Source organism: Vombatus ursinus, unplaced genomic scaffold (genome assembly GCF_900497805.2).
Source record: "Vombatus ursinus unplaced genomic scaffold, bare-nosed wombat genome assembly UNPS02014812.1, whole genome shotgun sequence".
Taxonomy (NCBI): domain Eukaryota; kingdom Metazoa; phylum Chordata; class Mammalia; order Diprotodontia; family Vombatidae; genus Vombatus; species Vombatus ursinus.
The window spans coordinates 84,468,750-84,490,489 of NW_020954590.1; the positions used below are offsets into that span (position 1 = coordinate 84,468,750).

Sequence of the window (21,740 nt, forward strand, 5' to 3'; positions counted from 1 at the left end):
GGCCCTTGGGATATGATAGCTTTCTTCAAGTACTTAAAGAGTAGTAAAGAAGAACAATTTAACTTGACCCCAGCAAGAACAATCAGGAGCACTGGATGAAAGTTACATAGGAGCAAATTGACTAGGGATTAGAGGTATCTGAAAGAGGAGTGGACTGCCTTTAGAGGTCATGGTCTCCCTCTAATTAGATTTCTTCATGCAAAAGCCAGAGATGGGGATTCTCTTGTGGAGTAGGGATTGGACAAGATGAATAACCACTGCGGTTCCTTCCAACTTTAAAGTTCCCTGATTCTATGATTCTGTTCTTGAATGATAATGAGTACTCAAAGCATTTCTAATTTGATAGAACATGTCAAATTTTGTGTTCCACTGGCTTCAAGCAATCAACGTTACCTCCAGCCATGAAGAGGCTTTGAGGGAGGATGTTAGGGCAAGAGCAGTCTATTCTTCATTTCAAATGTTCAGCTCATCTGAGTCCATCCCACCCTAGATGGAATCAGGGCTGCCACATCACTGGCATATTAAAAGTTAGAGGTCAAGTTCACCTGAAGTAGTGTGTTCTCCCTTATCAGAGACCTACAAGTGAAGGATGGATGATCATTTTTCAGTCATGTTGTAGAGAAGATTTGCATGCAAGTATGTGCTATACTGGATGGCCTCTGGGGTCCCTTACAACTCTGAAATTCTGTGATTCTCTGAGTCAGCTTCTTTGTACTGATAAATGATGTGAATATATTGGCACAGCCACTTCCAGGTTCCATCTCTGGGGACCCCTCCATCAACCCTCTGCTTTTCTTCCCCAATACTCCTTCTCCAAATGCAGTGCAGGAATACACTTCATATCCCTAAGAATCTAGTCCTACAATGTTGATTACACTTGGTAGTCATGATGAAGAAATGTTCAGATCTTGAAAGGAGCTCATTTGCATGCTGTATGGTCTCTGCAACTTGCTAGAAGTCAGTAATGTAGTTAATGTGGGAATTCTTCATTTGCATCCCTTTGCTTGTCATTTAGTTATGATGAGACAGCCAAGAAAACAGAATAAGAATTCATCTTACAGAGACACTAAAAATGCTCTCCTTAGAAAGGTGAAGGAGAGAGGGCTATATTTTACTTGAAGATTATATTATACTAGAACTATAGAAAATTAATAGACTTCCTAGAACCAAGGTACTAACAAGACCTTGGACTCACAATTGAAAAGGTCCCTAGCACAAAGCCAAAACATTTTGATGTATCTTCACCTCCCTCCCACCAAAACTGAGATGAAAAACACATCGTGTGACTGCAGTTGTGATAAATCGTCCCACAGCGTTCCTGCTTATAGCACAACAGCAGTACAAGGGGCATGCTTAGAATTCTCATGGTGATTTCAAAGTTCTCCTGACATTCTAAATGAACGTCCTTCAATTTGACTTGGTACAGAGGAGAAAAATCAAATAACCAACAAAACAACTGTAAAGTAGTTATCCAATATGCAGAATGTCCCTTCCTCCCCCATCCCTAGTTAAGTATTACTTAATCCTTAATTCTAAATCTCTTCGAGCAAAGAAGCAAAATTAGTCAAGACTTTTTATAATGGAAACTTTAATCCAGCCTTAGGAATAATAACAAATAGCTAACATTTATGTAACACCTTCTAAACATTTACTACTTGCTTGACATATATTATCTTCTTTGATTTAAGATGTATGTGACAATGTCATTAGAATATTAGCTGCTTGAGGGCAGAGAATATTTCATTTCTGTCTTTGTATCTCCAGTGTCTAGCAAAATGCCTGACACCACAGTGAGAGCTTAAAAAATGCTTGATGATTGATTTAAATCTCACTACAACCTTTCAAGGTTAGGGCGACAAATATTTTCTTCTTTATAAATGAAAAAACAAGATGAGAGGGGTTAAGTGATTTGCCCAGGGTCAGAAAACTAGTAAGTTCCAGAGGCAAGATTCAAACCCAGATTCATGAATTCATCACTCTCCCTCCCCTCCTATATACAAAGAATTGGCAAGTGTGATCAATTCTACTTCCACAACACCTCTTACATCTTCTTTTTCTACACTTACATGATCAGCACCCTAATTTGATCAGCACCTAAGTAATAATCATTACCTCTCACCCAGACTGTAACAAGTCTCTCAATCTTCTCTATGCTTAGTTTTACCCCTCCCTAATCCATCCTCCACACATCTGCCAAAGTAATATCCCTGAAGCATAGAACTGATTATGTCACCACTCGCCCCTCTCCAAAACCTCCCTTGGCTCCCTATTTATTGCCTCTTAGAATATCACAGGATCAGGGGCAGCTAGGTGGCGCAGTGGATAGAGCACCAGCCATGAAGTCAGGAGGACCTGAGTTGAAATACGGCCTCAGACCAAACACTTGACACTTACTAGCTGTGTGACCCTGGGCAAGTCACTTAACCCCAATTGCCTAAAAAAAAGATTATTTAAGAAAAAAAGAATGTCACAGGATCATCATATCTACTCAGAAGCCATAAAATACAATACAATCTTCTCTGTTTAGCATTTATAACCCTTCACAATCCAGCTCCCGCCAAACTTTCCTGGTATGTATTTGAGATAGAGAGACAAGCATTCCCCTGAGGGGGAAAAAAATCTGAAAGAAAGTGACTAGAGAAAGAGAGATTTCCTTCCCTCTTCCTTCCCCCCCAGCTCTCCCCACAACTTGCAACTGAGCCTGCCTTGCTCCTTAGCGCCACCTGTTGCCTACAGATGTCATTCCTCGTTGTTCAGCCAAGCTGTTGTACGTAATGTTCCTCAAGCAAAAACAGTACAAGGTTTTCCTTGTGCCTGGAACGCAGTCCCTGCTCACATCTGCTTTTTAGAATTCCTAGCTTTCTCCAGAGATTAGCTCAAGTCCCTTCCTGATCCTCCTAGTTTCCAGGGCTTTCTCCTTCAAATTACTTTATATTTACTTTGTGTATATTTTGTATCTATTTATGTTTACATAGGATTATAGGACTATAGGTTTAGATTTGAAAGGTACCTTAGAGATCATTAAACCCAATCCCCTCAATTTATGGATGAGGAGATATCGTTTCCCTCAAATAAGTGTAAACTTGAGAGTAGGGATTGTTTTGTTTTGTTTTCATTTTTGTAGCCTTATCACCTAGCACCAATTATAGCACTTTGTATTCACTCAATAAATGCCTCCTGATTGATTCTTACAACAGCCTTGTAAATAAGTAGTACATTTCCTTCAATGGTTAATTCCAAAATAAATATTCTAAAAAGTCCAATTATTTACAGTTTAGTAACCATAGTCTTAGATTTCAATTAAATACCTAGGAGTCTGTTCAGGATATATCTGGGTAACTTTCTCTAATCCTATTAACACTAATGGGAATTGAATATGCATTTCAAGATGATAGCTGTTAGTTAAAAATACAAGAAGGCTTCTATTATCAAATGGTAGTAGTTAATTCAGGGCATCCTTTATCTGCTAATTGCACAAGCTGTAATTGAGATTCCTGCTTTATACAAATTCAGTACGGCTTTCTGACATGCATTGTTTTGTTTTTCTTCTGCAGTTGATTGGCTTTGTGTATGGCTGTTATGTGATCAGTGTTTTCATGGAGGAAGAGGACAGCTGTAAGTACCGAATGCACTTAGATCTCTGGAACTACTAGGAGAGAGGCACTTTCCTAGAGCTAATTGTTTACTGAGCTACTAAATTCCTCGTCCTTGGAATTACAAAGGATACAAATCAGGATCAATAACGTGCTGATGGAAAGCTGACTATTCAAAGTTTGCATTGAAATGCCTCATATTATGTTGAATAATGCTGGTTGCTAGTTATTTAATCCTTAGTCCATTCAAATAACTGCACCAAGTGAAGGTTAGGTGCAGTGCATTGTGGTAGGCACTGAATAGGTCCCATTGACTAATGACCAATTTTTTAAAAGGAACAGGAAAATTACCTTCTCTTGGTAATCTAGAAACAATAGAAAATGGAGAGTTTGATCATCCCCAGTTGTTGGTGCCCGAACCAAATAATTGTGTATATATTGTGTATATATCCTGTATTTATTAACATGCAAATATGCATCTGGGCAGCTAGGTGGCACAGTGGATAGAGTGCCAGACCTGAAGTCAAGAAAACTCATCTTCCTAAGTTTAAATCCTGCCACAGACACTACCTAGCTATGTGACTCTGGGCAAGTCATTTAACTCTGTTTGCTTCAGTTTCCTCATCTGTAAAATGAGCTGGAGAAGAAAATGGCAAACCACTCTAGTATCTTTGCAAAGAAAACCTTTGGGGTCACAAAGAGTTAAACACAACTGAAAATGACCCAACATCAAACCTGGATCCACTAAGTAGAATATAAGCTCTTTAAAAGCAAGGACTGTCTCAATTTGTATTTGTATCACTAGAACAGTGGCTTGCACATAGTAAGCATCATTAGCTATAAGCAGGGGGATGGAAAAAGGGGAATGGATACTTGTCACAATGAATACACCCTGAAAACTCACTTTTAATACAGTGTCTGGAGAGATCTGAGGGCTGAGAAGAAAGTGAGAGCAATGAAATACAACTTAAAAGCCTGAGATGGGAAAAGGGGGGAGGAGCTCCAAAGAGCTTTGGAAATCAATGCCAATGCCAAAAAAGAGCAAGTATAAAAAATATTTCACAGTAAATTGTGAGCTATCTACCAGAATAAGAAGCAAAGGTAACTTAGAACTATGGAGAGAGAAACATGTTAATAGGCGATGATTCGTTCTCCTCTACTTGAAGATGCTTTTAGGACCTTACTGGAACCATACAAATCATGTTTGAATGAAATCATGCCCAAACAGTACCAAAAAGGCATTTGATAGATAGCTTTAAAAGTCAGTGAAAACAAGCAAAGAACCTAAGCAGTTAATTCTTCCTTAATTCTTTTGTACAGAATTATAATCTTTGACTCTATCAAAGCCAGTCTGCATGTTTTTTTTTTTTTTAATTATTGGCCAAGCTCAGGGTTTCCTTTAATCTCTGGGCACTGTCCACCATATGTCACAGATCTAGATCCAGAAGAAACCTTCAAGGTTTTCAAGTATAGCCCCTCATTTTACAGCTGTAGAAACTGAGCCCCAAAGAGGTTAAATAACTTGTACAAGATTGACATAGATACTAAGTGGCGGAGCCCTTTGCCTCCAAGAGTGTCCTCCTGTACTATGTTGCCTCCATCAGATTCATTTGGAATTAGAAGAGGGATGCAAGAAAGAGAAATGGGTTCTTTCACCACCAACATATCATGAAAACCTCTAAATCAATGGTGGCTTCATCAAGTTGGGGTATCTAAAGAGGCAGCACTGATGAAATGAAACTGGGCTTATCCTGAGATGGACCTTGGAGGAAATATACATAACATAGTTGGCTCCAAAAATGCATTATATGTTGGAACTGTCCCCACTTGCAACAAACAAACTCCTATGGTGTAGTCTAGATGGGATACCAGGTAATTTATTGCAGTTCAATATTTATTTTTATTCAAATAACTAGATATTTCAGAGAGTCGAAGAAAACATAATTTATCAACACAACAGGTATTACTTTCTGGTGATTCATGTTACCAGGATGCAGGCTCAGTTTTTTGGGGTAAATATTTCACAAATGTTTGAACAGTGCCCTCTATTCATGTATACATTTGGAAATAGTTCAGCAGTTCACTTGAAAGTAAAATATAATTTTAGCTTACCATCAGGTTGGCTCATTTTGAAGGTATTGCCTAGGGTTCCCCAACCCCCATCATTGAAAGTTTCCTATCCCCTGTAAGACACAAAATGATGTTTTCCTTTAAAAAGTTGGGAACAGTGTGATGAAAGGGAGATTATATAGGAATTTTTTCCTTACCCATAGGGCCTATATGAAGCTGGGAGATTACATAGAGACTAAACCAAATAATGAAAAGGAAAGAAAATTTGTTTAATTGAAATGATTTGTTGGGTAGTCTGGCCTTTTTATTCTTGTATAAATATATTATATACTTATATATTATATATCCTTATATGTTGTGTACTTACATAAGTATAAGCATATTATTTATTTATATAAGTATATTATGTACTTAAATAGGTATATTACTCATATAAGCATAAGTATATTATATATTTATATAAGTTTAAGTATATTCTAGTGGTCTTTCACTAAAATGATGATGAATCACATTCAAAGCTCACTTTTAATACTGTATTAATACATTACATATACATATACATGTACATATATACAAGATTCTACAGTCAAATTGTTTTTGATACATTCTCTCCATGTCCCTCTCTCCTTCCCCATCCCCATTATAAAGATTAAGCCTTGTTGAGTGCCCTTGCCAAGGGACACTGTACTCAGGCAAAAAGAGGAAAGTGAGATATTTTTTCAAGAAAAGAATTTAGAGGAAAAGGCAAGAAGGAAGTGGGCAATATGCACATATATAGAGAGATATAGACAAAGAAACTTGTAGACCAAGAAAGGCCCTCCCTACCCCTAGATCTTTTGGTTAAGTATAAAGCTATCCCTTCTCTTTTCTCTCCAAACACACACACACACACACACACACACACACACACACACACTCATATTCTTAAATCTCTATGATATGCAACGAGGTAGCACAATGGATAGAGTGATAAGCCTGGAGTCCGGAAGATCTGAGTTCAAATTTGACCTCAGATACTTACTAGCTGTGTGATTTTGGACAAGTCACTTAAGTTCTGTCTACCTCAGTTTCTTCAGCTGTAAAAATCGGGATAGTTATAGCAACTAACTCACAGAGTTGTTGTAAGAATCAAATGAGATATTTATAAAGTTCTTAGCACAATATTCATGCTTATTCCTTCCACTTCTCCATTTCCATGGGTCTGTCTCTTAGGCACTTATCCCAAAAACTTTAATATTCTCACAATAATGCCAAAGCACCTTTAATCATTTAGAATATCTCAATTCAGTGCTTTCCATATAAACAATACTTATTGTATTTGGTTTAAAACAAAGTTCCATCAGCTGAAATTTGTTCTAGTAAATTCATCAGAAGAATGAATATATTTTCCTCACTAATTTGTTTATTCTTTTTTCAAATAACTGGAGATCACTTTAAGGTTTAGGTTTTCCAGACTTAACAATGATTGATCAAGTGTCTTGCATGTTACCCAAACAGGAATCACTTTCAAATGTATTTTAATGAATAAAAAATATTAGAAACTGAGGTTATCTCATCTAGCTATTGTCACCTGAGTACATTCTCACACACCTATTTCATTTTCTGTCTTTGTTTAGTGTGTGTTGTATATGTTTGCGTTTGATTGGAGGGTGGGGAAGGGAAGTAAGTCAGTAGGTATTAGACTTTTCCAAGGGACACCAACTATTTCAGACTATTAAGATCAACTTCACAAGTGGCTTCATGTACCCACAACTCAACAGTTTCTTTCCTACTCAGTACTCCCTAAGGATTTGGGGCTGGAAAATCATCTCATCCAATTCCCTCTTTTTAGAGCAGATTCAGGTATGTTGTTGTTGAATTGTTTTTCAGTCATGTTCGATTTGTTGTGACCCCATTTGGGATTTTCTTGGCAAAGATACTGAAATGGTTTGCCATTTCCTTGGCCAACTCATTTTAGAAATGAGGAACTGAGGCAAACAGAGTCAAGTGACTTGCCCAGGGGCACACAGCTAATAAGTATCTGAGACCAAATCTTCCTCACTCCGGGCTGGACACTCTATCCACTGTGCCACTTAGCTGTACTTTGTGCTACGTAGCTGCAGCTGGCTGATCTCAAAGTATGGTCTGGGGACTCCTGAGGGTCTCTGAGAATCTTTCAGGGGGTTCATGAGGTCAAAACTATTTTCATAATAATACTAAAATACTTTAATTTTTAATACAGTAAATATCAATAAGTAAAAACCACATAAACAAAAGCTCTTTGGTGTCTTCAATAATTTTAAAAGTTTAAAGGGGTCCTAAGACCAAAACTTTTAAGAACTGCTATTTTAGAGGGAAGAGGTAAAGTGGTATAGGTAATAGGTAGCACATTAAGAATTTAAATCAAGATCTTCCAACCCCAAATTAAGAAGTGCTTAGAGCCCTTCACTTTCTCCTAAGGGCCAAAAACAATACTCATCCTAGGATATACTGTGCTGGCATGCCCAAGGCACACTTGGCTTGTGCTCCATGCATGCTCATGTCCCAATTTCATTACTTTGTCTTCTATGTCTTGTTACTTCTCCTTCCTACTATTTGGTTTAAAAAAAAGCATCACTATTTTTAAAAATGTAGCTAGGAATTAAAAATCCTAAAAGTAGCATGTGGAGCCTTTAGTTTGGATGAATACCTTCACAATGTACATCTCTTAAAATGGGAAGTTCTCTATACGTTATTTGTGATTCCTTTGGGATCAGAATTTTCCAGTACTCTCTGCTGCTGCCTTTATATCTGTCTCTCCCTTTGTCACCAGCCTTACCTTCCCTGTTCTGAATTCAAATTGAGCTTTGTAGATACCATTGTAACTGCTATAAGCCATTGTTCTGGCATTATTCCATTCCTGGCACATTTCATGAGATAAAAGCCTAGTCATTCTTCTGCCTTCCCCCGGAGGAAAGAAATACAACTGGTTGGCATTTTCTTTGAGATTTATAACAGTGCAAAAGGAAAAGTGAATTAGAAAACCATTTCTGAATCCATCAGACTTTTTCAGGCCTTTCATCAGCGTTCTTTCGGGGTATTATCACAGACTATGTAGTCTATAGAATATATTGATGCTGAAAGATTGGGGGATTTCTACTGACTTTGGTACCTTCCATTGAACTTAAAGTCCTCTAAGTGGTGCAGTGGATACAGTGCAGGGTGTGGAGACAGGAAAACTCATCTTCCTAAATTCAAATCTGGCCTCAGACACTATCTGCGTGACCCTGGGCAAGTCACTTAACCCTGTTTGCCTCAGTTCCTCATCTATAAAATGAGATGGTAAAGGGAATGGCACACCACTCCAGTATCTCTGCCAAGAAAGCCCCAAATGGGGTCATGAAGAGTCGGACATGACTGAAGTGAATGAACCACAAACAGAAATATCTAATCTAGCTAATGGACTAGACTGCTTACTTACTTGGTACTGAAGCCTCTGTTAGCTATCTACTTTATTGTGGTATTTATTATTTCTGTGGTCTGTTAAGCCTCTGGCCACCAGCTGAATATGTTAGTGATATAGTACCATCAATCCAAATAATATTTAGAAACAGAGAAATCTTGGAGTGATCCAAACAAAATAAATTTGCCCAAGAAAAAACTGAAATGATCGAACACTGGAGAAGAGATGACGGGGAAGAATGGAAATAAATACACTTTCTCTCAGTGCTTTTCAGGCTAAGGTCATGCTGCAGAATTTACTAAAGGAAATGGAAATAAAAAAGTGGAAACCCAAAGTGCATTTTTATAATGAAATCATTCAGGTGCCTTCAGAAGGCGGAAGTGGGCAAAATGAGACTCCTACAATCAATAGCGGTGATCTCATAGACTAGCCCAATCTGGACCAACTGTTAGCTTTTAGGCATTATCGTTTTAAGCTGTCCTTACCAGATGAAGAAGACATTCCTGACCTGCACGTGTGCTTTGAGTCATTTTTCCAGTATGTAAGCATAAATATAAAATAATTACATGGATGGCTTTCCTGTTTTCTCTAAGTATTCCAAAGTCCCTTCTCCATGTTTCTAGAAATCCCAATCTATACGGTGATGTCAAATGGAATATAATGTCATAGTATTTTGGCAGAGAAAACATCCCAAGTCATTGTGATTCAGACTCTAATGAAAGAGATTGTGTGAATGAAACCACTGCATCATTCCATATGCATAAACCTTGTTCTTAGAAAGAAACCTGTCAGATGGACTTAAAAATTAGTAACAGCCACTTGATCGCCAGCTATGCATTGCTTAAATGGATCTATGGGACTAGCATTACAGCTGATGGACACTTTCTGAAGGCTAATGAATGCCTGAGGAAACAGGTAGTTCCCAACTGGCTCTTGACTTCTTCCTTAACATTTCTGTTCCCGTAGTTAACTGTTACTTATAAAGAAGATGATTGCAGGTCAATGCACTGAAAAGAAAGGCATGTAAAAGACACATTACTGGAATAGAGTTAACGCTTTGGATTGTTCATCTTAATGAAAAAGCCTATTTATACCCTCTCCTTTCATTTTTTTTTCATTTCTCCCTTTGTAGCTCTATCAATCTGTACAAGTGGTTTTGAAAGATGAGATGGTATGAAATCTATAGTCGTAAAAAACCTGTCACCATCTTGTTTGAGAATCATTTGCTCTTAAAACCAACTCTGGAGCTTGTTACTGACTTGCCAGACTTACTGAAAAGAATGTTTTTTAATAAAGAAGAGTATAGAGGAGAGGCAAAATATAGTGGGAGGGGGAAATTATTAGCTGTTATTAATGTAAAACTCCCTCAGTCAATCAATTGCTAACATTACTTTTTTCTGGTATGAGATGGCAAATGTAACTTTTACATGAGCTCATGAGTAATGTCTGAAATTGCACACCCCATGCAGGGTGTGGGAAGTACATGGAATCCCAGCAACTGAACCCTGTCTGAGGCGCAGTTCAACATTTTAAAGTGTCAAGACAATAATAGTAATAAAAATAGGGGGCAGCTAGGTGGTGCAGTGGATAGAGCACCGGCCCTGAAGTCAGGAGGACCTGAGTTCAAATTTGGTCTCAGACCAAACACTTGACACTTACTAGCTGTGTGACTCTGGGCAAGTCACTTAACCCCATCTGCCTAAAAATAATAATAATAGCTAGCATTTATAGAGAATATATTATATGCCAGGCACTGTGTTAAGTACTTTAGAAATATTATCTCATTAGGTCCTCACAATAACCCTAAAAGGCAAGTGCTTTATTATTCCATTTTATATTTGAGGAAATTGAGGCAGACAAATGAATTTACTTGCCTAGGGTCACACAGTTAATAAGAGTCTAAGGCAGAATTTGAACTCAGATCTTCCTGACTCCAAGTCCAACACTCTATACACTGAGCTACCTAGCTACTCAATAGTCCTTTATGTAGCTGTATAGTCTGTCACTCATCTGCCAAGGTAATCTGTCAATGAGCTCCTATGACTTCCTATTACATTCAGAATTAAATATAAAGTCCTCTATTTAACATTCAAAACCTGGCTCCTTCCTTTCTTTCCAGTCTTCTTGTACCTTACTCCCCTTCACACATTCAATGATCCAGTCATGATGGCCACCTTGCTGTTTCTTGAACATGACATTCTATCTCCCACCTTCATGTTTTTTTTTCCCCTTGCTGTCTCTATGACTGGAATATTTTGCTCCCTTACCTTGGCCTCTTAGTTTCCCTAGTTTCCTTCAAGACTCAGTTCAAGGTCTGCCTTCCTTCTGCAGAGACTTTTCCTGGTCCTCCCAGGTGCTAATGCCTTCCCCTTTTAGATTACCTTCCTTATACTCTGTATATGAACAACAACCAGAAATTTAGAGTTTTCTTGGGAAAGATACTGGAATGGTTTGCCATTTCTTTCTCCAGCTCTTTTTACAGGTGAGGAAACTGAGGCAAACAAGGTTAAGTGACTTGACCAAGGTCACACAGCTAGTAAGTGTCTGAGGCCAGTTTGAACACAGGTCTTCTTGACTCCAGGCCTGATGCTCTACCCACTTGTACCACTAAGGTGCATGTTGCTTCCACCATCAGGATGTGTGCTCCTAGATAGCAGGGACTAGTTGGGGTTTATTCTTTGTTTACATTGCCTTTTTCTGTAACCCCGGTATTAAGCATAATTCCTGGCATGTAGTTAGTGCTTAATGAATACTTGTTGACTGCCTGCTTGACTGTCAGAACCTTGCTACAAGAGGAAGAAGTACACTTTCAGGAAACTTTCCATTCAGAGGAAGAATGGATATTGGAAAACTATTCTTCAGACCTACTTCCCCCCAGGAACCTGCTGGGAAAGCGATTATGTGTTTGTCTGCCTACCCACAAATGTATTTGATGGGCCCTGGCAGCCATTACCATGGTAACAACACGAACTGAAAATAAAAATAATTTCCATCTTCTCTAAACCTTTCACTGGAGCTGCACAAAAGTAAGGAAATTTCCCAATTTGAATTTTATTCTCCTTGCCTTTACCCACTCTCTAGTGGAAGGACTTAGGTCAAGTGCAGTGTCCTAGAGAGAAAGCAGGGAAAGACCTGGGTGAGTCACACACAGGATAATGGCCCCAGAAGTATAACCTAGGATCAGAGCACACTCATTACCTAGCATTCTGGGGCAAACCCTGCACTAGGGAATCACAGCATGAGAGAATTGGGGAACAGTGCCCCACATGAGGACAACCAAACCATAATTAGAAGGTTAGTCTCCATCCTGCTCTTGCTGTAAAGGTGTTGAGGGAGGTGCTAAATCATAATGTGAAATCCCAGAGTGTGCCCATTTCTCCAGTACTTCTGGAGCATCAGAGGATAATCTCCTTTTGCATACTGCTGCCTGCAATCATCTTCTTGCCCTAAATCCTTATCCAGTGCTTTCCTGAATCCCTGTCACTGGTTGATTGAGTTGTCATTCAACATTGAGTCATTCAATGTACATAGTGTAAGCAATTAAAACATTTGCCTACTTCTTGCTTATTGAGAGTTTTGCCCATCAGTTACATTGGCTGAAAGACAGAGGAAAAAGTGGTCCTTCTCCATCTATAGTTTTATGTTTGATAAATATCTCTGGAGTAAAACTAAATTTAACCTTACTCTGTAGGGGTGAAGCAAAATAACGGAGCCATCCCTAAAGCATTCGAACAGTAAGTGGGGATGTGGGGCGGGGGGAGAAATCACTCTATTTGATACCTGCATCATCATTTTTATATAGGGGAAAATCTAGGGGCAGCTAGGTGGCGCAGTGGATAGAGCTCTGACCTTGGAGTCAGAAGGACCTGAGTTGAAATCCAGTCTCAGACACATGACACTTACTAGCTATGTGACCCTGGGTAAGTCACTTAACCCCGACTGCCTCACCAAAAAGCAAAAAAAAAAAAATCTAGTTAAAATTACCTTCAAGGTCAACAGAAAGAGGAAGAGAGGAGGAGATACAACAAAGGTAACCTGTAGTCTAAAAGAAAGAGTAAACTTACCTTGTGTTGTGGTGTGGACAAGGAGAGAAACAGTGTAGCTAGAAAGTTGAGTCCTTCCTTCCCCACTCTCCAGTTGTATGGAAGGGTCTCAGCAGTACTTCCTTCTGGCCACAACTATTGCCTCCTCACAGCTCTAGTCAACTAGTCCCTAAATTAGCATGACTTGTCTCCACCACAATTTGGGAAGGGACTGGAGCCAATCCTCCGGTTTATTATATCATATGACACCGAAACTAAACACACCCCTTTCATTTTCCACCTACGGCTCCTAATTCTGTACTCTGGGACCAAAGAGGATAATTCAAATCTCTTTTCTTTTTATTTGTATCCTTTTTTAAAATGGTTTTATTGATACCTGATATTTTATCAGTCATTTCTGAATATACCTTTCCCCTCCCCCTCAAGTGAAACTTCACTCATGGCAATGAAAAAATGGTTTGACAAAACCAACACACAAAAATCTGGTTTGATGGTAGGCAACTTTCCAAACCCATATTCCACATGTTTGTAAAGAAAGGACAGTTGTTGGAACAGCTAGGTGGCAGTGGATAGAGCACTAACCCTGGAGTCAGGAGGACCTGAGTTCAAATCCAGCCTCAGATGCTTGATACTTACTAGCTGTGTGACCATGTGCAAGTCACTTAACCCCAATTGCCTCACAGAAAAGCAAAAAAAAAAAAATTACTTAGAATCTGTTATGTTTGATACAAGAAATATCAGATATCCAATTCAATTAATACAACAAACATTTGAAAAGTACCTGCTACGCAGGGCCCTGTGCTAAGTACGCAGGAAGATCAAATATAATTCCTCTCTTTGGCATAGTATATAATTCCTTGCTCTCTATTATTCTCAAGCACTCTTTGGTACAGCACCACACTCCATCTCTTGTCTCCAAATATTTGCACTGGCTTTCTCTTATGCCTCAAATATGCTCCCTCTTCACCTCTGCCTCTGAGAATCCCTCATTTAATTCAAAGCTTAACTCAACTCCACCTTCTACCAGAGGACTTTCTAAATTCTTCCCACTTCAATTTCCCCTCCTGCCCATGCAGTTTTTAGTGTATGGATATTTATTTTGTACATACTTCTTTGTGTGCACATTTTCCCCTAGAGAATGTAAACTTCTTGAGGGCAAGGACTATTTCATTTATAACTTACTGTCCATAGCACATAGCAAAGTAGCTGACATATGTTGTTGTTGTTCAGTTGTTTCAGTCCTGTCCAACTCTTCATGACCCCATTTTGGGGTTTTCTTGACAAAGATACTGGAGCAGTTTGCCATTTCCTTCTCCAGCTCATTTTACAGAGGAGGAAACTGAGACTAACAGGGTTAAGTGACTCTCCTAGGGTCACAAAGGTAGTAAGTGTCTGAGGTCAAATTTTAACTCGGTTCCTTCTGACTCCAGGCCCAGGTCTCTATCCACTGTGCCACCTGGCTGCCTAGTAAGCATTTAATAAATGTTGCTTACTTAATTGATTAATACAAAGTTAAGCAGTGTCTCTGTCCTCTTTGAATTTGGAATCTAGTATAGGATATGATACTAACACAAACAACTATAGTAAAAAATAATGTATGATAACAGCATAGGACCTGAACACAGGGGGACTTGGGTTTAAAATCCCACCTCTGGTACTTATTACTTGTGGTGACCTTGTTTAAGTTAACTAACCTCCTTGGACCTCAATTTACTCAACTATATGATTAAGGAGTAAGACTACATGGTGTCTAGGGTCTCTACCAGCTATAGAGCCATTCCTTTGAGTCTTAAAAGCATATTAGAGAAATTCAAATACAATTCTACGTGAGGTCTTCATGAGAGAAAGTCATTAAAAACTCGGGGAGTGAATTCGTAGATGAGTTGGTTTTGAGTTGGGCTTTATTCAATGGGTGAAGAAGTGAGAGAGTACACTCAAGTCATAAGGAAGATGAGCAGAGGCTCTGAGGCAAGAAAACACAGTGTCTGTTCACAGGACAGCAGGTAGTTCCTAGCAGCTTGAGTCTACAGTGTATAGAAGGGAATAGCCTAAGATTCAATGTGAAAAGTAGGATAATGTTGGATTATATCTGGCTTTTAATGCAAAGGAATTTGAACTTTACTCAATTGATGACAGGGTGCCAGTGAAGATTTTTGAGTTGACTAGACAGATTCATAAGGAATTAATATGATAGCAATAAAGTAATGAATGTGGATAGGCTGGGAGGAAGAAGGAAAACAGTGTAGCTAGATGGAATGGCTTGAGGAAAAACATGATGGGTGAGAAGAAAGGTGTATTAGTAAGTAAATCAATGTGGCAGAAGCAGTGTGTTTGTCTAGGGGAATAGTGACTGTTAAATAGGAGAGGTTGGTTGAAGCCATTTTGGGGGTGTCCTGAGTGACACATTAAGGAAATATTTTTGAAAGTTTGAGGTATTTTGAGTAATTTCCTTTTCAAAATGTCTTCTACTCACTGCTAGACAACATGGGAAAGTGCAAGTTTATCTTTGGAAATCTACCATCTGCTTTTTATTCACAGCTTTCCCATATCCTCTTCTTGTGTGGAGCACCAAATGCCCTCTGCTATTTATTCTCAGGTGTCACCTTTTACAGTATGTCATTGAGATCTACCCACCCTACACAAGGTTCTATATTTCTAAATGACCCCTCCTTCATCTTTCATGCTCAAAGAAATTCCTCTTTCCCACTTTCAAATAAATACTCTCATTTTGTGGATCTTAAGGATCTAATTAAAAAAATTTTCACTAGGACATGAATGCCTGATAGGGACTTAATGTGCTGATCATCCAGGATATTTCTTTTTAAAAGTATGTTTGTTAGGCCAAAGAACCAACTCTCTAATGCTAGACTTTTGAGCCTGGTGACAGATTAGTGCAGCATGTTTGGGGGCAAGCTAACCCTTGTGTTGCCCTTTAAACCACACCATGATGGGTTATTCCTGCTGTTACATTTTAACCCAATTAAAAAGAAAGAAAAATTTGTATTTATCACCTCTAGAGATTTCCATGACTGAAATGGGTCAGAGAAATCCCTAGTCAAACAGAATGGTGGTATAATTTTATGTGATTTTATTAAATGAATGACTTTTTTTTATAAATAGTGTTATATATTTTCAGAACTACTGTTGCTACATGGATGAATGCTTCTGAAGTGCAGTCATCTGGAATTATAGCTCATTACAAAAAGTTCATTACAAGAAGAACTCAAAATAGATGGCCAAATTCATATTCTTGCACATCATTCACTGTGGATGCATGGAGTATAACAGAACATTGAAATTCAAGATTAAATGGTCTGTAGAGGATAGAATCAGATATAGAGGCTAGCAGTTGCTGAATGTGAGATTACCACTGGACATTGGAGTCCGGTGTGATTAGTTTACTTAAATTGCCAGTCATAAGTCATTCAAACCCAGTTAACCATTATTGGTCATTTCCTGCTACAAATGGATATAGACCCTTGGGTAAAAATCCAACAGGCTGACCCTGAAATGCAATCAGAATTCACTTACATTTCAAAAGTCATGTAGCAAATAGTGAAATGGCTCTTTCTTTTAAACTTATCATAAATGCATCTTTATTGACAGTCTCTGTTGGAATATTACATAACAAAATACACTCTTAAATCCTGTGATTCAAGTGGAATCGAGGACTTCTGTAGAAAGTTTTAAATGGAATCACCTCATTGTCCCAGTTATGCCCATTTCTTATTAGAAATAAGGTGGGGTAGTTTTTTTGCCTCTGAAATGCAAAAACATCCTATTTCCTAAAACCTTTTTTCTTAGTGTATTCCTAACAATAATATGTTTTATATAAATTTTTATTCAAAAACTGAAATAACTCTTTGATGTTTGTGGGTTTATCTCTCTTTTGTTCCTAAGCAATAATAATGTCTGATAATTCAAATTCCTTATTAGACATAATAAGGAAAAGTGATATGTTTGTTTGTTTGTTTCCTGAGAACAGGTATTATAGCCTACTTGATGAGTAGGCCTACCATGAGCCTACTCAACCCCCAGATTTCTTCCACCAATGACAGTGACTAAGAATTGACTTGCTGGCTCTCTCCGGTGGTCTGTTGTTGACATCACCCTGCTCCCCTCCCCCAAGTAGATCTGCTATAGCAAGGGGCACAGATTTCTACCTCTATCCTGTTCTTTTGTCTTTGAAACTGACAACCCAGCCCTTCATATTTTTATTGAAGAGTTGGTACAGCTGTTTATGCAGAGACTTTACAGTAGAGTGGATAGAAGCTAGCCAAGCGTTCTTGATTTGGAGCCAGAAGACTTGAGGTCAAGACCAAGTTCTTTTTCTTATATCCTTGTGACCTTTAGCAGGTTACGTAAGTCTCTCTGTGTTTCAAGTTGCTCATTTGTAAAATGAGACGTTTGGACAAAATGACCTCTGAGGTCTTTTTCAGCTCTAAATCTATCATTCTTCAAGTCAACAATATCTGGGTTTGTCTTGCCTCTAACTTACTAATTGCATGACCTTGGGCAAGTTATTGAATCTCTTAGTGACCTAGGCAACTATGACTTGTAGACAAGAGACTGATCTGCAAAGGGAAAGGAAAAGGTGAGGAGGGGAACAGGGGGAAGTAAGAGGAGAGGGAACAGGAGGGAGCAAAAGAAAAGGGGAAAGAAATGACACATAAAGGTTTAAAATAGCAAAGGGAAAAATAGATAAGTCTTAAAACAAGCCTTCATCTTTCACTCAAACATTCAGGGAACTAACCTGGATATTCTTGGATAATTTCATTCTTCCAGCTCTTGCTTCCAGAATCAGCCAGTTTGATACTGCTTGGACTGGGTGATAAACAAATGGAAATATCTAGTGGAGCAGTGGAAAGACTGTTAAGACTCAATATTTGTGTGCAAATCTTCAGTTCTCTGGGCCTCGGTTTCCTCATCTGTAAAATGAAGGGGTTCGACTAGGTTAAGATCTCTTTTAGCTCTAAATCTCTGATCCTATGACCCTGCTGTAATATAATTTGCCCATCATTTGCCCTGTGGAACTAGCTATTCTTGTGACACCATCTCACCAGATATTATGTTTTATAGAATTCATTAACATTAGGTGAGGCACAGATAACAAAAAAAAATTACTGACACATAGACAGCACTTTAAGGTTTGCAAAACACTTTATATACACGATCTTATTTGGAATAAGATCAGAATAACCTAGGAACCTTAATATCTCCATTTTACAGGTAAGAAAATTGATACAGAAATTAAGTAATTTGCCCAGCCTCACATAATAAGTGCTAGAGGTCAGAGTTGAACCTGTGTCTTCCTAACATTAAGTTGGGCACTCTAGTCACTACATCATGCTGCCAGTCAGCACATATGATCCCTTCCTCTTCCTACCGCAAACACCTGAAAAGAGCAGGATTGTAGTACCCAAATAGTCAAGGCAAATATTAAAACAAAGAATGTTGCTACTATTTGGACAGAGATATAAGCATATGATAGAGCAAGGGGAAATGTCATTCCAACATTCATATTCCTTTGATCTTTAAAATAATTTACAAATAGTTAACAAAAGTAGACTCTGAAAAATGGTCCTGAGCTCTGGGCTCAATATTAATGGTCAATGGCCTATGAAACACCTATCTCAAACTTACATCACATCTAAATAAATACTCATTAGGATGTTCTACTTGAGAATAGGGACTGGTTTTTTGTTGTTTGTTTTTGTTTTATTTTTTCTTTGCCATTCTTTTTATAACTTAATAAATGCTCTTGATTATTAACTGAAATGTGCACATAGAACCGTGTTGGTATTACATTTCAAAACTACAATATTTCTACTGTACAACCATGAGTTTGGGCATTTGGGTTCACAGTCCCCCCAGATTCAGAGGTTGTGTGGCATGTCCCTGCAAAGAGCCAAGAAAATGAATGAGCTACCATCCAGATGGCACAGAATGAAAGATGGGAGATTTGGGGTCCAGATGTGATGATGAGGGAGGAGCAACAGCCAAAATATAAAAAAAAAATTTCTCTTCACCCCAAATGCATACTCAAAAAAATGAGCTATGAGGATTTTATGAGTATTTTGTGTGATAACTTTATTCTGAGTTATTAGGGATGAAATTTAAGAGACCATGGGGAAAAAGACTGCCAGATTTCACATTTACTCTAATAGAGTCCCCAGTGCTTCTTCTTTAATTCATACTAAAGTAGGAAATAATATATTGACAAGTTAGAGAAGGAAGATGACACAAACATTCTTAACATCTTGACTTGGCTCTAGTGATTATTCAGGTCTGCCGAATAACTCAGAACTTACATTTCTATATGACTTTAAGGTTTACAAAATAATTTCCTTAAAACAGCCAGGCAAAGTCTGTAATGCAAGTATTATTATCCCAGTTTTACATAGTGGGAAACTGAGTCCTAGGATGTTAAAGTGAATTCATCATTGTCACACATCATTTTCAAGTATTGGAGCTGAGATTCTAATCCAAGACTCCTAACTTTAGGTCTAACACATTTCCTGCTGCTCCATGCTGCCTTTTCTAGAAATAGAACTTAAAATTGGTTAAACCTTTCTGTCTCTCCTCATGGGTTTCCTAGATTCAGAGCCAAAAAAATACTTAGAGGTCATCTAATCTGACCACCTTCATTTCACAGATGAGGAAATTGAGGCTCAGAGAGTTTAAATGTCTTGCTCCATGTCACACAAGCAATAGATGACAGCTGAGAGATTCCATAGTGTGAGAGACAGCACCACAGAGTAAAACTAATGGTGTCAGAAAATCTGTTATAGCCATGGTTCTTCAAGTTTCCCAACTTCTGAGTCTCGGTTGCATTTTCTGAAAAGTAATAATCCTTGAACAGCTTAATTCAAAGTTGCTGTTGTTGTTTGCCCTTCATTCTTGAAGAGGGCCATGACATCAGGGAGGTGATGCCATGACTTGCAAGTGAATTGGATTTAAGTGAGGGAGGGGTGTGCAAAGTCACCAGCCTCACTTTCTCCTCCAGAGCCATCTGGGTCCAGTGGCAAGATATTGTGAAGAAAGCACATTATATCTGTGAATTATTAGTGTTATAACACATCTGAAAAATGTCATCTAAGTCCCCTGACCTGTATACACAAACCTATGTCCTTAGACTTATTATTATATGCACCTAATAAGATGTTGCTCATGAGGTTCAGTTTAGCCTTGAGAAATTTTCCTTACAACTTCTTTGATTCTTCAAAGTATACAAACCTATATTTATGAAGATATTGGTATTATTTTGCTTTAATTATGATAATGATTTTTTATTGGACTTTTCTTCCAGTATAAATGAAAGGCTGAACTCTCTCTCCCACTCTCCCTTGTACCTGAAATTTTCAAGATTTGAACATTTCATTTTAAATTTTGATAGGACTTGACAAAAACCAAATGAGGTAGCCAATGCAGTGTAGGTCAAGATAATTGAACTTGGACTCAGAAGACACTTGGTTCTGACACTTGCTGGTTGTACAAACATAGACAAGTCTGAGCCAGGGTTTTCTCATCTACAAAATGGGAATACTATTAGTGACCTACTTTCCAAGGATGATGTGGGTATCAAATGAGATATTATATGTAAAGTGGCATATAAATGTCAGCTATCGCCTTCACCCATTTTTATAGATAAGGAAGCCAAAATTAGAGATTAATTGGCTCACCCAGATCACCAATAAGTGGAAGATCCAAGATTTGAACAAAGGTCTTCTGATAGCAAGTCCAGTGCTCTATCCACCCAACCACATTGCCTCAGACTCGAACCAGGTTCTAACTAACTAGACTAACCAACAATCTATGCCCAGAAAGGAACCAATGAACTATGTTAAGCTTATATAGATGTTGCCCAGCAGATTTATCACTGACTAAATTGGAAGAGATTCTATATGCAGCATAGGGAAAGAATGAAAAGAAGTAAATAACAAAGGAAAATATTTGAAATGCATGTAGAAAGAAGAAAAGAAAAGGTTGGTTCCTTAGACCAGATGACAGAGAGAATATAGAACTACTCAACTACAATTGTACTCCCATCTTTGCTATTACTTTGATTCAAATATTTTGACCACTTACTGGAGATATTATAGACAGGACTCATGATATGGGCCAACGCTGGGCTAGATGACCTCTGAGGTCTCTTCCAACATTAAGTTGGATTCTGTGACTTACTGGTAGCTAGGGGGCACAATGGATAGAGCACTGAGCCTGGAGTCAGGAAGACTTAAATTCAAATCTTGCCTCAGACGTTTACTAGCTGTGTTACCCTGGGCAAGTCACTTAACCTCCATCTACCTCAATTTCCTGACCTATAAAATGAGGATCATAATAGCACTGACCTCACAGGGTTCCTGTGAGGATCAAATGAGATAATATTTGTAAAGTGCTTAACAACTTCAGGAATCACTTTGCTGATCAGTCAGCAGCCATCAACATCAAGGCTCTTGCCCTGCACCAGCAAAAAGATTTTAATTTTCTGAAGGTTCAGGTGATGGTTATCATTTTTTAGCAATAAAGTATTTTTAATTAAATTATGTACAATTTTCAGCACAATACTATTGCACATTTAATAGACTATGTATAGTGTACTTTTATATGTAC

The 21,740-nt window shown here is 38.2% G+C and overlaps 1 protein-coding gene across 1 annotated transcript in view; it reads left to right on the forward strand.

Annotated features, from left to right (window-relative positions):
- The window catches only part of LOC114054009 (sodium/potassium-transporting ATPase subunit beta-1-interacting protein 3), a 777,776-nt gene that overhangs the window by 733,395 nt on the left and 22,641 nt on the right, over positions 1-21,740 (forward strand). Inside the window, exon 5 of the mRNA XM_027877099.1 lies at positions 3,555-3,615. Coding sequence (XP_027732900.1) covers positions 3,555-3,615 — 61 coding nt within the window. The remainder of the gene's footprint in view (positions 1-3,554; positions 3,616-21,740) is intronic.